Source organism: Perognathus longimembris, chromosome 2, assembly GCF_023159225.1.
Source record: "Perognathus longimembris pacificus isolate PPM17 chromosome 2, ASM2315922v1, whole genome shotgun sequence".
Classification (NCBI taxonomy): domain Eukaryota; kingdom Metazoa; phylum Chordata; class Mammalia; order Rodentia; family Heteromyidae; genus Perognathus; species Perognathus longimembris.
The window spans coordinates 39,664,342-39,681,594 of NC_063162.1; the positions used below are offsets into that span (position 1 = coordinate 39,664,342).

General features: G+C 39.9%; 1 protein-coding gene across 1 annotated transcript in view; it reads left to right on the forward strand.

Moving 5' to 3' along the window:
• The first annotated feature begins 3,694 nt into the window (after positions 1–3,694).
• Arid5b (AT-rich interaction domain 5B) overlaps positions 3,695–17,253 on the forward strand; it is a 183,396-nt gene continuing 169,837 nt past the window's right edge. Inside the window, exons 1-2 of the mRNA XM_048338849.1 lie at positions 3,695–3,802; positions 4,283–4,537. Of these exons, the coding sequence (XP_048194806.1) occupies positions 3,782–3,802; positions 4,283–4,537 (276 nt within the window). The 5' untranslated portion in view covers positions 3,695–3,781. The remainder of the gene's footprint in view (positions 3,803–4,282; positions 4,538–17,253) is intronic.

Sequence of the window (17,253 nt, forward strand, 5' to 3'; positions counted from 1 at the left end):
TCGCAGCGAAATTTGCATTTTCGAAATGGTAGCCTTCTTCCTTCAAACTGTACTTTTTTTATGATCCTTGTTTATTATAGTCCAAGCTGCCTAATTGTGTCACTGCTGGTTTTTGCAACTAACTTAATCCTCCTGATCCTTTATGAAGCGATTCACAGACACTGAATAATGTGTCTCTGCTCCCCCACCCCCTTGGGGAGTGAGAGTGATTTTTTTAATTTAATTTTTTTTTTTACCTTGCAAATATATCAGATCACTTAAAACAGAGAGCTGGATTTGGGGCTAATAAAGCAGCAGGAATATAGATGTGTGGGTATAGGATACTCTGTGTTTCACAAGAAAGAATCCAGAAATAGTGGGTCATATAAACAGATACTGCTCCCCCCACCACCACCTCCCCCTCTTTTATACACAGCTAGCCTCAGCTACAAGCCTTTTTTAAAAATAGATAAATAAAGCAGTTGCTTTCATGATTATAACTGTCGTGAATGGATTGTCTTCTTACAACATTCAATCTGTTTATGAGTATTTACTTTACATTAGCCCAGGGACCCTGCACTGCAGGAGTTTGCCTCTATTCCCCTGGGTGTCGGTGTCTCAAGTCTTACATCTGCTCTGTGATTGATGGAGCCTGAATCCACGTTATTACTCTCTCACAAGCAGAAATCAAACAGGCTATTAACTACATTACTTCAAAGAACTGTTTCAATACAATCTCCTTATCTTAATTGAAACTTTCTTTGTATGGATATTTGCTACACAGATAATTTACAGGTGCCTATCAAACATCACATTAAAGAAGAGGTAAAATAGACAGGTTTTTTTTTCCTGAGGGGGGAGGTGTGCCACTATTGTGATCTGTAATTTTAAAAGCCATTCACAGTATTGGAACAAGGTTTGATTTATTAGATTTATTATGTTCATGGGTGCTCATGGTGCTGTCAAAAGAGAGGAAAGATACCCCTTGTGGTTCATTTTTGAAATTTAGCATTCATCTGATTACTAAAATGTGTTTATTCAAAAAATAGTCAGACATACTCCCTACAATTGTTACCATCTCTAAAAAAACTTATCGGAGAAATCAGGAAGCCTGGTGCAGTACCTATCTTGGAGAGACATGGATAAAGATTTCTAATTAGAAGAAGGAGGTTACAGACACTTAAAACTTACAGCACCAAAAAAGCAGCAGAAGTTACTTAAATGCTGTTAAGAACTGTGTATTTTTAAAGAGAGAGATTTAATATATAATGGAGGGTTACCCTCAGGCATTCTGTTGAGGTTTCCTGCATAAATGCTGTTGCGTTGGTCATACAGGAAACTGACTCAGTCGATCTCAAATAAGATCTTGTCAAAATACTGCAACTCAAGTTTTTCAATATAGGATTTCTTGAACTGAATGTACGTATTTACACTAACAGTGCAGGGACTAACAGAAGCCTTAGGCATATCTCATGGATTTAAAAGAAAATATGTAAAATGTCCTTCAGCCAAGCCCATTCATATGTTGAAAAATGAACAAAATGGGTTATTCTAATCAAACGTCTGCAGTGTGCATCATAAAGTTAAAAGGAGAGCTGTAATTTCTTTGTAACCCATGTTTATAAAATAGGAAGATCAGATGAAATTTCAAGGAAGATAATTAAAGAGTAATGTGCAAGCCATAATTTGGCTAATGCAAAAAGATGGGAGGCTTTGAATTGTTACATTGTCCTCCTTCATGGAGCAGAGTTATGGTGTTACTTTAAATTATTAAAATAATTTTCCACAGCTTTCAGAATACCTTCTCTTTGGCATGGGTTTTTATTACTTATTGTAATTGAAGGATCTTCCATTTTCTTTCGTTTATCTCTGTGTGTATAGAAATGAGATAGATCCTGCGTTTTATTACTTCCCCATGTTCTGAATCAAAAATGTGGTTTAGATAATGTTAAGTGCCCTAATTCTTACTGCAGCGGACATAGACATTATGAAAAAAGCATAAACACACACACACACACACACACACACACACACACACAGGGTCTTTCCACCTCAAGTCACTGATTTTGAAACATTTGTGCTCTTCCGAGTGTATTAACTTCAGCCATGTGAATATAATTTTCATTAAAGTAATCCTGTTTCAACTAGATGCTGTGACTAGAGGTGAAACGTTGCGAAAGCGTTAAAAATAGCTTACTAGTAATTTCAACATCCTGTAATTTTATCACAGATCAAGTTTCAACTGTCATACTATACAGACTTTATTCCCCATATAGTACATGTTTACTTTTTTAGCATGCCAGACCCACTTTGGAAAGACTGGTGCCAATATAATAAAAATCGCGCGGGGTGGGGGAGTGCTGGAAGAGTGGGAGGAGAGCGGGGAAGGGGTGGGGGAACGTGGGGGAAGCGAGTACACCATTTTACATCAACACTGCGAAAATGCAATGTAGCCTAGTGGAGGACCAGCAGCTGGGTCGGAGCGAGCGAGAGAGCTTTGCAGTCTCTGCCTGTTCCTTGTTCTGTCGCTCTTAAGTTTCTCTGTGTTTGCATAATAGCCGTGCACGCAAACCTCGCAATGGTCCAGGGCTCCAGAACAATAAATATACACATTTAAAGCCTTTATTGTCTTACGGTTCGTGCCCCTGGTTTTCAACAGCTTAATTTCTGGTTGTATTTAACTAGTTTGCAAATGGATTTTTTTTCCCCGAACTATTATTGAGGAAGCTCCCCCTCCCTTTTTTGGCGGGGGAGGGGTGGGGGTGGGGTAGAAGTCGGTATATTATTCCTGTAGCGCTGGGTTATATAAACACATTATCATTTGAGAGCGCCCTTGGCGTCCATCAGCATTGTAAACACGTACTAGTGTATATACTTCAAAATTAAAGAATGCACACGCAGAACCGGGAGCCTGAATTCATATTCCGAGCAGACTCTCTGCTCGAATTTATTGATTTATCATGCATCGTTTATTGTTCCAGTCCTTAAATGCAGTCGCTGTCCGTTCAATATTGTTTGCAAAATCCTGAGATGTGTGTGCACTGCTCACTTGTCTTTCTGTTCTTTTTTTGCTGAGTATTTTTGCGAAGCGAACAAATGCATTAATATTTATATGTTTATATAATCGATAACCCACTTTCCCTTCCATGTAAATAGGCATCAAAAGATAATTTAACAGATTAGTTCTCGAAAACATGGCAGTGAGGAAGCGTAATTTGACTATCAAACAAATCTACATGTCTAATAACAGCAAATCTGCTAAGGAGCATTAGAAAGAGGAGCAGCGCCCCGGAATCTCTGCAGGAAATGTTCTTTATATTAGACATATACAAGCAGGTCCTGTCAGATACACAGCGGAGCTCGCTAGCCGTAGTCTCTTCCAAAAAATCTCATCAGACAATACTGTTAGACAATGGCAGCTAGAAGGAATGAGATCTTACGTTTATACAGTTTCATGGTGGATTTTATTTTTTATAGTCTTCTTTTCTGTTTTATGCCTTGATCCTTTCGCTTCCCGCCGAGATCGGAGGGAACCTTTCTCCCGATTATGAATTTGATCAACCCATATTTGGAAAGAAACCCACATAGTTTTGACACAAGCTGAAAATTGAGTCGTCAAAGAAATATTAGGGCACATTTTCAATCATTTTGGTGCCGCAAGCAAGTCAAGAGCTCAGTTTTATATTGAGATATTACACTGGCTGAAGGCAGAGAATGTTTTTCCCTGCCAGGACCTGATGCAATCCATTCAAGCCAACAAGTTTGGAGAGAATGTTGAGTTCAATCAATTCAGAACGTCGAGATGGAGCCCAACTCACTCCAGGTATTTCGCTCTCCTCCGCTCCCCCGCTCCCAGCACCCCCCGGCACCCCCCAGCCCCCCCAACTCACCCACACCTTTACACCCACCCACACCCCCCACAAACTTTTCACCAAACTTTTACCCTCTACATCCCCCCAAATAATTTTTATTGTTTAAAAAATCCTTGCACTGATCATACATACATAATGTAATTTTACCGCCTCAGAAGAGGAGGTAGGGAAGGGTCGGTCTAGGAAGGAGAACCCGGGGTGTTTTTTGTTTTTTGTTTTTTAATTTAATTTAATTTTTTTAAGGGAGGCAGAAATTTTGTGGGCTCTTATGTTTTCCCCCCCCCCCCCCACCCACCCACCCACCCTGTGTTATATCTGTGGGTTCGTCTGTATTAAGAGTGTGGATGTCTGTGTGTAAATCTGTCTGGGAATAGATGTTTGTATTCTCATGGCTACATTATTTATTTGGTGCCTTTTCTCCCCCCCTGCAGTGGGTCGGCTCACCGTGTGGCTTGCACGGACCTTACATTTTCTACAAGGCTTTTCAATTCCACCTTGAAGGCAGACCAAGAATTTTGTCCCTTGGCGACTTTTTCTTTGTAAGATGTACGCCAAAGGATCCGATTTGCATCGCGGAGCTCCAGCTGTTATGGGAAGAACGGACCAGCCGGCAACTTTTATCCAGCTCTAAACTTTATTTCCTTCCCGAAGACACTCCCCAGGGCAGAAATAGCGACCATGGCGAGGTGGTAAACCGGTCTCTCCCTTTCTTCTTTCTTTCTTCTTCTTATTTTTCTCCCCTAGTAATGCTTATTACTGGGCAAGCTTGAAAATACTGTATTCACTTCTGCAGGCGAGCTGGATCGACTCTTTTTTTTTTTTTTTTTTTTAAAGGGGTAGCGCCACTAGCTGGGGCTCGAGTATTTTGCCATTGTCAGAGTTTGGCTGTCAGCTTTACAAAGAGGATCCAACTGATTTTAGTCAAGATCAGATAACTTGCTCGTGAAGGGTTTTGTTCAAGGGTGTGTGGTGTGTGTGTGTGTGTGTGTGTGTGTGTGTGTGTGATCGATCTCTTACTACTGCTTGAACATCACATGTTTTATATATATTTATGTACATATATATAATTTTTTGCCTTTTAAAATTTACCTTCATGTCTGGCTTGGTCGGGGCAGGGTAGGTTTTCTTTCGGTGGGTTTCGATATCTTTCACGTTGTGTTTTTTTTTTTTTTTTAAGTAAGTATTTGATATGTTTAAGAGGGCGGAAATTACGAAATGGAGGCAGAATGAGATCAAAAGCTATTGAGTTGGCAAAGACGTGTTGAATAAAGTGATAAATGACAGGTACTGGAATAATACATTCAAATAACTTGCAGATCTGCCCGGGCGGATTTCAAAGCGGTCGTGTAACCGGCACAAACACGTTAAGCATTAACAACTATCTCTCGCCCACTCCCCCTCCTTCTCGTCCCACCCCACCCCCCCTCCCCGCCCCGCCAAGCCATTTGATGTTCTAGTTTTCAATTACTCCACGCAAAGTGGACGTCTCCCAGGGCGGTCTTTTTTTAGGGGTGTGTGGGACGGGGTGGGGGACGGGAGGGAGGGCACTGGGGTGTGCTCTCTCTTCGCCTACTGCGCTGCGGGGTCCGGGTCTGGGGTGCCCAGACTGCGCTCCGGGGTAGGGCGGGGAGGGACCGAGCCTCCCGGCACGTTTCTGGGCAGCCGCGGGGGCGCTCGCCGCGCTCCCCGGAGGACGCCGGAGGTGAGCCCGCTGTCACTGGGCTCCCGGGCAGCCTCCTCCCTTTGGCTCTGTCGTTCTTTGCCTGTGTGACCTCAGTTCTGCGGGTACCCCATGTCAGCTGTCCGACCCCAGCGCCGTGGTACCCGTGGTGTGTGTGGCGGTGGTGGTGGTGGGGACTATTTTGGGGGAGTCGGTGCCCGGGGCGAAGCGGGGGAGGCAGGGTGCCCCGCCGCCCGGTTAGGCTTTTGTGTTGCCAAGGCGAGAGAGGGTAATCAAACTCAGACTTTCTGAGGGTAAGCTAGCTTGGTGCCAGGCTCGCGAGCTTTCGAGGTAGGGCTGAGAATCTTTTTTTGTTAAATGAATGATGCCCCCCCCTCCCCTCCATCGTCTAACTCATCCTGGGGCTGGTTGCTGACAGTCTTTCCAGAATTCCTTGATCTGATGGAGTTGATTGTACTTTTGGCCTGGCTGGCTCACTCCCTCTCTCCCCGGGATCGTATTACCCATCAGGTTTCTGCCTGTTAATTACTGGAGTTCGTCAAAAATGCTCGCCCTCGAATCTGCCTTTTCGGATATAAGCCCCTCCCACCTCCCCGGCACACACCCCTCCCCCGCCCTCTGCCCCCCCCTCCTTCCCCCTTTCGCTCCCTCCTCCCCCCTCCCTGGCAGCTTTGGGTTTTAAACATTCATATTTCCCAACGACCGCCTGCAATTTTACAAAGGTGTTATTTGGAAATACTGTGAAAAATCCTGCAGCCTACCAACAGGTTGAGCTCTTTCCCCTTCCCAAGGTCTCGCTCAGCCCCCTCCCCCTACTCAACTTTCCTGCGCAGCTGTCTTCCTCCCCCTCCCCCTCCTCCTCCCGATTTCTTATTATTTGCTTTTCAAATTTATTACTTCAACATGGCCTGTGATCTGGAAAAGGGAAGGATTAAATATCCAGAAAAGAGCTGGTGCCTAATAGACTTCTGACTAAACCCAGGAGGAAATTATTCAGTATTTTATGGGATATTTTGTGGTCACTTTTTTTTTTTGAAAATTGAAATTGGAATTTTTTTTTACAGACCTCGTGTTGACCCCCACTGGGTCCAGTTTAATTTTTGTTAGTGTCATTCTGATTTAAGAATAAAAGCCATGTTCTCCGGAGATTGTATCTGCTGGAACTATGAACAGTGAATAGATACATTTTTTAATCCACGATCTCTTTTTAATTGTTCATTATGGGGAATTGGAAGCGAACCATTGTAACAATCTGTGCATTTCGTCACTACTATATGAGCCATACCTGGGAAAAATTAATCTTGCCATTTAAAAGTAAACTCTAGGGGTTTGGGGGAGGGAGATGGCTCTATTTATAATCCTCAGCTGCATATACATCGTCTAATATTATGCATGATTTGTTTTTTAATGCTAACACGGCTGGTAATTAGCTGTATGATTATACTTGTATATTTCATTAGGACTTTGGCTGATGTCATTGTGAATTATTCAGCCATATTAAAACAATTTTCAATTGAGATAATGACACGCCTCAAAATTATGCAAATGGAGACTGCATTGTGCAAAATAATTATGACAAATGTAAAGCAGGTAGAAAGTTTCCCAATGCAGATCAGTTTTCCACTCTGGTGATGTCATTTCCCCCCTGGCCTAAGTTAGTCATTCATTAGCAGAATAGCAGCAGCACTCTCCTCTGGAGGTGAGGCAACAGAAACCAGCATTTACCGCTGGCACCTAGAGGGGGTGACAGGGCCCTCTCATTAAGAAATTTGCTTTGTTTTCGTTCTCCCCATTAACTTGTTTATATACATTGAAATGATTTTTATTATTGATTTTTTTAAGAGTTATGAATGATGCATTTGTAATGTAGAACTGAAACAGAAAGGTTTCTTGGTGATATGCAGTGTTACTTGGAGAGAATATTCAGCACATTTAATCAGCCAATGCAGTTTATTTTAAGTAAGCAAATGGAGGTTAATAATTTCTTGATTGAGCTGACATCAGCATACATCTGAAAAGGACAGCCAGGACTCAGGATGCTTTTTTTGGTTTTTATAAGACTCATTCTGCCTTTTTTTTTTTTTAATGATTTCTTGAAATGTAAAAGACGTCAGTTCTAAAAGCAGGAAAATGATCATTGTGCAAGTTTAGAAATAGCGTCCCTGTGTGGTTCGCTATGATTTGCAGAAGGTTTTTTTTTTTTTCTTCTTGAAATTATTTTCTCATTGATCCTTGCAATCAATGTAGGAGAATGAGTAAGGCAGGATTTTGCATACCCATCTCACAGATGGGGATGTAGACTTAGGAAGGTTATGTGGCTTGTCCAAGGTTATCAGGAAGCACCAATCCCTCTTTACACTTTAAGATTGTTTCTACCCTCAACCCAATGAACTCTATCCTGGAAATCAGAGTTTGAATTAATCACATTTTGATTCTAGAATTATGTACTAAGGTAGAAAGCCCCTTGTACATTCAGCTTTGCCAAAGGTTACCAGATATTTAGGTAGTAAAATAACCATTCTTATTTTATAAACTTCTATGCAATTGCATATTATTAATATTTTAATATTATTTTAATAACCATTAACCATGTATTAATGTTGATTAATCTTAAATAGTTTTCATGTTCATGGTAGTGATTTGTATATAGTAGTGCCATCAGCTATTTCCTGACTGGTAGGTGGAACAAGTATACCATGAAGAGGCACATTTTTGAATGTATAGCTTAACTGCTCAAGTGGCCTTAAACAATCCTAAATTATTTGAGCCTCAGTGTCTTCAGCTGTATAATGGGAACAGTCCTAAGCATGAATGAATTTTGTGAAGATCAAAGATGTGTCTTATATTGTAAAGTGCCTAAATAAATATCAGGAGGTTATGATTATAGTAGTCTTTGTCCTACACCCTGTTATCATTATAAACAATACCAGAGCATAATAACTTTTATGTCTATGTGGACATAAAAGTTTATGTCTCAAACTACCATGAAAGCAAATAGCAGGACCCTGTACAAAGGAGTTAGATGTCTTTAGTAATTACCCACAGTTGCCACATTGAGCCAGTAGCTCTTCAGATAAAGAAAATGGCAAACTAGGCAGGTAATTGGTTCAGTTACAGAATCACATCCGATTACATTCATTTTCAAATTGGCAAGCACTTAATCTAGTAGCAATATACTCTCTTAAAATAAATGAATGTACAAACTTGGAGTTTATCCTGACCAGCAAGGGCCTGCGTTTTACCAAATGGTTTACTGGTCATCTGGAACTGTAATTGGATGGCTGGGACTAATAATGTCAAGGAGTCAAGAGCCAACATTACTGAATGTTTCAAATTCTAGCATGCATTCAAAATTTCTAGTAACATTTACTTATCACCACCTGAATCTGCCATGCCATAATTTATCACCAATGTGCCATCCAGTATAAACTGTTAGGTTTATTAAGGTAGGTAGCCGATAAGGTAGAAAGCCACACAGTATTCAGGCTGGAGAGAAAAGTTTGTTACCCAACCGCTGGCCTGTGGCAGAGATGATGCCTGGCAGGAGAGGAGGGGCGAACGCCATCCGGCCCTGCCCAATGTAGGGCGGGGGGGGGGGGGGGGGGGCAGGGGGTGTGGCCAGGTGGATTAGGATGTGACCTCAGGGAAGGGGGAAGTTACTGCCTCCAGGTATGCTGGTTACCCAGGTAACTGGGTGGAGACTTAACCAGTTTTTTTTGAGGGGGGGAGGGGGGCTCTGCATGGAACCCTCCCTGGGCGGACCTTACATAACCATCCAGTGAAAGGTTGATTTAAAAAGCCATATTCTTGGAGTTATTGAGAGTAACTCAGTTGGAATCGCTGGGTTTGGGTTCAGGATTCTGAGTTATAAACATTTTGAACTAGCTGTATGATTTGGGGCAAGTCTGGAATGGTCTTCTGGATTGCAGTTTTTTCATCTGTAAAATGGAAATACAATATTTCCTTGGATGGTTTTAAAGATCAAATGAGTTAATTCATGAACAGTGCACAAAACAGAAGTTGACTCATAGTATATACTTCATCAGTGATGGATTGGCATTATTATCATCATCGTCATTTTTGAATATTATTATTATTATTAGCTTTCACTGACATTGGACCTTATTGAAGAAAGCTTTCCCTGTGAGAGGACCATCCCTGGCTTAGGTTGCTACAACATGCACCTTTGCAGGCTCCTTCAACTTAGACTATCATTCCTCTGTATTTGGGGCTTATCTGTATCACCAAAATAGCTCCTGAAGAATTTAAATTTTGCTGCTGAGGTATGTTGGCAACTGGACCAGCAGGATTTTTTTTTTTTAAAGATTACCTGAGTTGATCATATCTGGGCTCAGACAGACTGGTTTTAGACTCTAGGCGGTACTGGATTGGCCTTGCTCATTTCTTGCATTAAGCTTGTTCTTCATTTGTATCCACAAGTTGAGTTTTTAGAGATTTCTGGGATGCTTTAACTGACTTGCTGATTTTGGACTCTGTTTTAAGTTTTCTGAACCTCAGTTTCTTTATCTGTACAATGGATTAAGTGATCTTTACTCTATGGGGATAATGATTCATGCTAAGAATGAAAAAGCTTTGTCATCTAACCTAGTATCTGTGAAGACTCAACAGTTGCAGTTGTAGGCATGATTATGTATTGTTAGTAATCAGTTAAAATTCATCTTTACCCTCTCCCTGACATGGTTTCTAGAACTAGGATGAGAATGAAAGAATGATATAGAATACATTAAACTGTAACAAGGGTTAGCCAACTAAGGCCTTCAGAGCCAAATCTGGGACAGTGTCTGTTTCTGTAAATAAAGTTTTATTGGAATGTAGCCACACTCATTTGTTTATGCATTGTTTATAGCTCTTATGCTACAGCAGCAGAGTTAGGCATTTTTGATCATTAACATATGACCAATAAAGTGGAAATGTTTACTATGTGGACTGAATACAGAAAATATTTGCTGACCTCTGGCCCATAGAGTTGATCTAACAAAAGGTACATGACTGTGTACCTGTTTCTTTCCTCCCCCCACCCCAACTCTTCTTGCTCTTTCTGCTCCTCCTCTTTCTCCTCTCCTCCTTCCCCTTTGGGGGAGGGATTGCACCCAAGGGACACACATGCTGAGCACATGCTCTACCATTGAACTGTAGCTTTCTGCCTTGGGTTTAGAGCAAGATTAATAATAAAGAAAACAGCCAAGCACCAGTAGCTATGCCCTGTGATCCTACCTACACAGGAGGCTGAGGAGGAGGATAGTGGTTTGAAGTCACCAAAAGCAGGAAAGTCCATGAGGAATCTTATCTCCAATTAACCAGCAAAAATCTAAAAGTGGAGCTGTGGCTCAAGTGGTAGAGTGCCAGCTTTGGGTTACAAAGCTCAGGCTCTGAGTTCAAGATCCAGAACCTAAAAAAAAAATTATATATATATATATATATATTAGAGGAAATAATTTAACAAAATATTATGGCATTAACATTTTTATATACAAAACATTATTTCAGTATGGCATCAACGATGTTAAAATTTGAGAATGAGAAAAATATATATTGAAATATATTTCAATGGCTAAATCTGAACACTAACAGATATTAATGCTGCCTATCTTGAGTTAATAAAAAAAGCTACTTGTTGAGTGCTAATGGTGTGTTCAGGGTGCTGCTAGGTAAAGAGACAGATGCAAAACAGTTGGTGATTTGGCCCTTTTTCTTAAGAAGTTTATCAATCTTAATAAAAGAGATGACATCAACACATGTTTAAAAGGTCAAAACAATATCAGTTGTAATTGTGTTAACAGTACAAGTGATATATATGAATACTCATATACATATATATTTTCAAGGCTCACAATTGGCATATTGGAATAAAATCCTTTAATTCCTCAGATGTTGATTCACAGCTTAGTATGTGGTAAGCACTTGAATACAGTGGTAAAGAGAATGGTTCCTGATTCATTAAGAATCACTGTTTACTTGCAACCTTTCATTATCTTGATGGAAACTAGAAAGTACTGTCTTCATCTTGAATTCACATTCACCGGATACACACTGATAAAGTGCTTACTGTGAGCCCAAATCTGTTTTAGTCCTAGGTATGCATCATGACCAAGAAAGGCGAGAAGCCCTGCTTTCAGGGTATCCATAGTCTAGGGCTGGCTTTTCACCTTTTACATACCTGGTTGTATCCTGTGGCTGACTTCTTTTCCTTTATATTGCTCTCTTCACCTATAGCCCTAGAGTATTCAGTGAGTATTGAATGCCTGCACAATGTAGTTAGATATCTTTTTGCCCACAGCCTGCCTTCTTTAAACTTGGTCCAATTTCTTCCTGCCAGAGGACCATTGATGAGTCACTCACCTGTGGACTTGCCCTAGCACCCCTCACACACTTTTCTTTCTCTTCAAGAATGTTCAGCCTTTTTGCACCATTGTATATGAAAGCATGTGAACTAGTGCTTTTAGTACAACTCACCAAACAAATGAGCGAATTACTGGGGAGAGTTGTTGGGCACCATCTATCTTTACGGTTACTTTTCCATTTGATACCAATCAGATTACCAAAATACAGGGCTTTGGGGGTAGCAGCCTATGAAACCTAGACTTCTGCAAAGAAGAATCATTACTCACCTGAATTTTGATTGGGTATTCATAGAAACCAGAGTATATTTCAGTCTCATGGTCTTAACTAGGCCCCATGTTTAATAGGCTCAAAATTGGAAGCAATTAAAACCTCTCTTGACATTTAGATTGTCAGGCCCGTGCTAAGGAAATGTTATTTTTTATGAAGTACAAGAGTCCACACATGTAAATACTTCGTTATTAATTATTAATAAAGCACACCATTGTTCATAGTGGCATCTAGTGATACATGACACAAGCTCATTTATCAAGGTCTAGTTTTAACCAATATCCAGAATATAATTGCTCGAATCAAATGCATTTGCTTGTCATTTTTTTATAGCCAGAGTGTTTGGATATTTGCCATCTTCTACTCAGAATAATATTGCAGCTAATGATTACTTCGTTGGCTTGGCTTTTAAAGAGATTTAAAACAAATTTATTGATTATTGGCTTAAGGATGCATTCGCCTTTCAGTGGTGTGGTCATGGATTCCTGTATTTCTTACAGAATCTGTTCCTGTGCCCTTGTGCAAGGATAGGTATTTCCAGGTCATTACGGTTATCCCTAGTTACCCTCACTGACCCACTGGAGATTAGAACTCAGGCTTTGGCCTTCAGAGTGCCTCACTTCCATTCCTGACTGAGAGTGTCAGTATCAACAACATATTTCAAACATGCTGAAGATGATAATGATTGAAAGGGTGCTTTAGAATCATGCTAATGGCACCCATCTCCCGCACACACTTGTGTAAATTAATTCTGCTTTTAAAATGAGATGCACAGTTTAGCAGCGTTAAAGATGGATATTTGACATTTATCATGCAGACTAGGATGGCTGGTTTAATCATGTGAGTTTTCTTTTGGCTCTTTGGAGCTGTGTACAGACACAGGGGCAGATATCCTTGGGCAGAGAATCATCAACCACAGAGTCCCATCTCCATACTTGTGCCCCAGTAAGAAAAATAGGTGGCAGAGGCCACATGTTGCTAGTTAATCTTGTGACCCTATAAACACCACCACCCCCTTTTTTCTCACGACTCCTAACACACAGGGCTGTGTAACACCCCCTTTTCCTTATGTTGAGCTCCAAAGCCTGATCAGTGGCACTAAACATTAAACTCTTGTCTTTGAGAATAATAGGCTTTGCTTTCTATACCCTCAAGCATGTTGAGCTACTGTGCAAGCTGGAAAATAAAAATGTTCTAATTGTGTCTTTTAAATAAGCATAGGAGTGAATTAATTAGACCATATTTTGTCTTTAGTTGCTTAGCTACACAATAGTATTCCTGAGCACGAGTAAGATAAATTGCCTCTTTTTTGTGCTGCTTGTCCCTTAATCATAATTACTGTATTGCTTAGGAGAGTAAAGCATACATAGATTTTTGAATTTTTTATTAATAGTCAAAAATATGCATATGATATATAAAGTATATGCGATTCAACCTGTTTTATATGCCTTTATGTGGGAAGAAGTTTTATTGTGGTGGTAACATTTGCATTGGTTGCTCAAAGATGTAGTTCTGGGAAATACATAATTGAAATGTTTTTGAATTGCTTTTTCTGGCCTTTTCAATCTTATTCAAAATAATAGTGCCTCCAGCCCTAGAACAGTCATTCTTATTTGATTTAACATCTTTCTTTGCACTGCAATACAAGGAGCCCAGTTTTAACCCTGCAACGCCTAGAGGAGGCTCAGAGATTCATAGGCCTCAAAAATTGTGTCTTCTGGGTTTTCTTTTTAGCTTGTGTTGTAGGGGTGTGGAGCCAAAGAAGCAAGACAAGGACCCACATCTTGGGCATCACTGTGATGCCCTTCACCCTTGGCATACTCCCTTATTCCTTAGAAAAAGTGCCAAGGTTTGTGGTGGCAAGAGTATGTGATAGCTTAGGCTGTGCAAACCTCTGTGCTTGCTTTCTGGGGGCTTGCAAAATGGGATGTTGTTACCAGAATTTGAGTTTCCAGTTTCCTCTGACCTCTTCCCTCCTCCCCTAAGCCTCCACCAAAGAGAGTAGTGAGAAGAAAGACAGCTTGATATAGTTATTGGACAATAGGAGAGTCTGGCTTAAGATCCAGGATGCATGCTTGGTGAATGTATGTGAAAACTGACCCCATTGTTCTGTTGTGTTTGAAAAGCAAGTAAATTATTTACAGATATTTGCTAATTAAAGCACATGTTGTTTCACCAGCACAAAAGAACACAGTATAACTGGGGACAAAGAACTGAGTGCACATAATTTAAACTCAATAATTCCATGTATTCCCTTTTTAAGGGGAAATACCTTTTAAAAATATGTTTATATAAGCTGTTGGGGGCTATAGGGAGGTGTGGGTCCCTCACTAACTTTCCGTTGTAGATAAGGTCTGGGATCTCGCAGATGGAACTGTGGCTAGTTAATTACACTGAATTATGTGTTTGAAATGTGAAAAAGAGTAGATCTTATAAGTTCTCATTGCCCTCTGAACCCCAATGATAAGTATGTGAGGTCAGAGGTGTTACTGAACATTTCACAGTATAACAGATCATCACACTGTACATTTTACATATGTGTGTGTTTGTGTATGTGTGTGTGTAATTTATTTTGCAATGCTACCTCAGTCTGGAGAAAATAAAAACAAAGATAATATGTGTATATCTACACATATATGCATATATATATATACACACACGTGTGTGTAAGTATGTATGTGTGCCTCTCCTCGGGAAGCTCAGATGCTACAGAGATAACAGGCCAAGTCCCTACTGAGCTGGTTGTCATCAAGCTTGCTCTAGGCTCTCTATGGAATGTTAGATGGAAGCAGTTTTGACAGAATATTGTTTTCCCTTTGCTTGCTATTATCTAGTTGGAGTTCCACTCAGAATACCATTAGGAATAAAGCAAGTTGTAAGGGACATTCCAATGTGAGATGAAAAAGGCATTTTTCTACTAAGTGTATTTTAAAATGTAATTTTAGTACCATTTATTGTACCTTGATAAATACCAGGCAAAATTTAGAATTTAAAGCTAAAAATTTTTTTTAAAAAAGAATGAAAACAAATTGGCCACATATTGTATCAGGGAATACAGATGACCTCATTCACTTAAAGTTTTTAAGCTTTTCTGAATGATACTCATCTTAGGTGTTTAGTTAGTTAATTTATCCTACCATGACTACCCAACTTTAGCTGGTCAGAAATTTTCATCATGAGGTAAAAAGGCTGATGATAGAAGGCAAATGTCAAAAAGTGAAGGACACCTGCTGCTGGATGGAGCAATGGCTTAACCCTTGGTGAAATTGGTCCCTCTGCCTGTGCCATCAGTAGACATTTTTGGTTTAGGTGTACCTTGTCTGGGGTCTTTTGGTATTGTTTATAAAAATAATCCAGAAGAATGCCCTAAATTCGTTTTTTTCCTTCTTTATTGCCAAAGTGAAGTACTGAGAGGTTACAGTTTCATATGTAAGGCAAGTACATTTCTTATCCAACTTATTACCTCATTTCTAAGCTTTTTTTTTTGTTTGGTTTGGTTGAGGTTCAAGGTTCATTTGCCATGGATATTTTGATGGCCTTATAGAATATACAATATTGAACACAGTGGTTTTATCTCCTTGTATTTATTTCACAAATACACATCCTAAGGGCTAGAATGTACACATCACAAATACATACTCACAGATAACAGTGATTGAGGTAGAACTAGATAGAATCCAATACCCTCATACAGCAGTTTGGTCAGCTGCTTTGGGGAAGGGACTGCTCTTAAAATAGATAATTGTATCACATTGTCATGGTCAGGGCATGTCATGTCCATTTTGTCTTACACCAATGGATGGTGCCCCTAAAGAACAATAATTTAAAAAAATAATTATGAAATCACTAATGAAGAGTGTAGACATAGATGGGAAGGGCAGTAGTTCTGCAGAAAATAGGCTTGATATTCAGGATTCCTAGCTGGACCTCCCCTTCATTCCCACACTCTTTCCTAAAGTTCAGAAAGCTCTCTGGTAGGGTTTTTTTTATTATTATTATTTATTGTCAAAGTGATGTACAAAGAAGTTACAGTTTCATATGTTAGGCCTTGGTTACATACCAGCCTAATATAAGGTTTGTGGAAAAGTTGAAATCTTGGTGATAAATGAAATTGGCATTTCTATCAACATCTGGTGCTTATTGTGGCTTTCCATTCATTCAAAAGTGTTTATGGATAACCTACTATGTGTTCAGTTGTTTGTGCTAGAGATAAAATAATAAACAGAGTGACTAGTAGGGAGACATTTTCCATTCTCATAGAGCTTAGCTCTTATTTTAGGGAACAAGAAGCCATTTGTACAGGGTGCCAGTGGCTCACACTTGTAACCCTACTACTCAGGAGGTTGAGATCTGAACATCTCAATTTGAAGCCAGCTCCAGCAGGAAAGTTTGGGAGACTCTTATCTCCAATTAACCACCATAAAGTAGGAAGTGGTGCTGTGGTTCAAAGTGGTAGAGCACTTGCCTTGAGTACAAAAGTGCTTGGGGACAGAACCCAGGCTCTGAGTTCAAGCCCCATGACCAACCAAAAATAATTTTTATGAAAGGAAAAGAAGCAATTTGTTTGATTTGTCCAAAATGAGTATTAAACCATCTCCATACATCTTAGTCTTGGAATCATATTCATACTTCCTTTGAGACTGCTTTCCTTTCCCTTCCCTATATATGCACAAGCCAGAGAGAAAGCTTCAGTTTTCTCTTTTCCAAAACTATCTGCACTAATTTCACCCACAGTGTTTTTAATGAAGTCAAACTCAAAATATTTTCCATTTTTAGAGTAACTGTTATGGGTCAGGCATTGTATGTGTTCTAATATGTAAATTAAATACATAAAATATCTCATTTAGTCCTTTCAGATATTCTGTAAGGTTAATAGAATCCATATCTTATAATGATGCAGCTGAACCATGAGCGGTTAAGTAGTAACTCACTTGAGTCACATTTAAATGAGACTCAGACCCAAGACTGAAACCTAAGATCTCCCCAATTTCATCAATAGGTGCTGTTCATGGGTGTCTCCCTATAACTTTCTATAACTGTAGTATTTACTTGAACTTTGGGACTTTGATTATACACTGACCTACTCTTCAT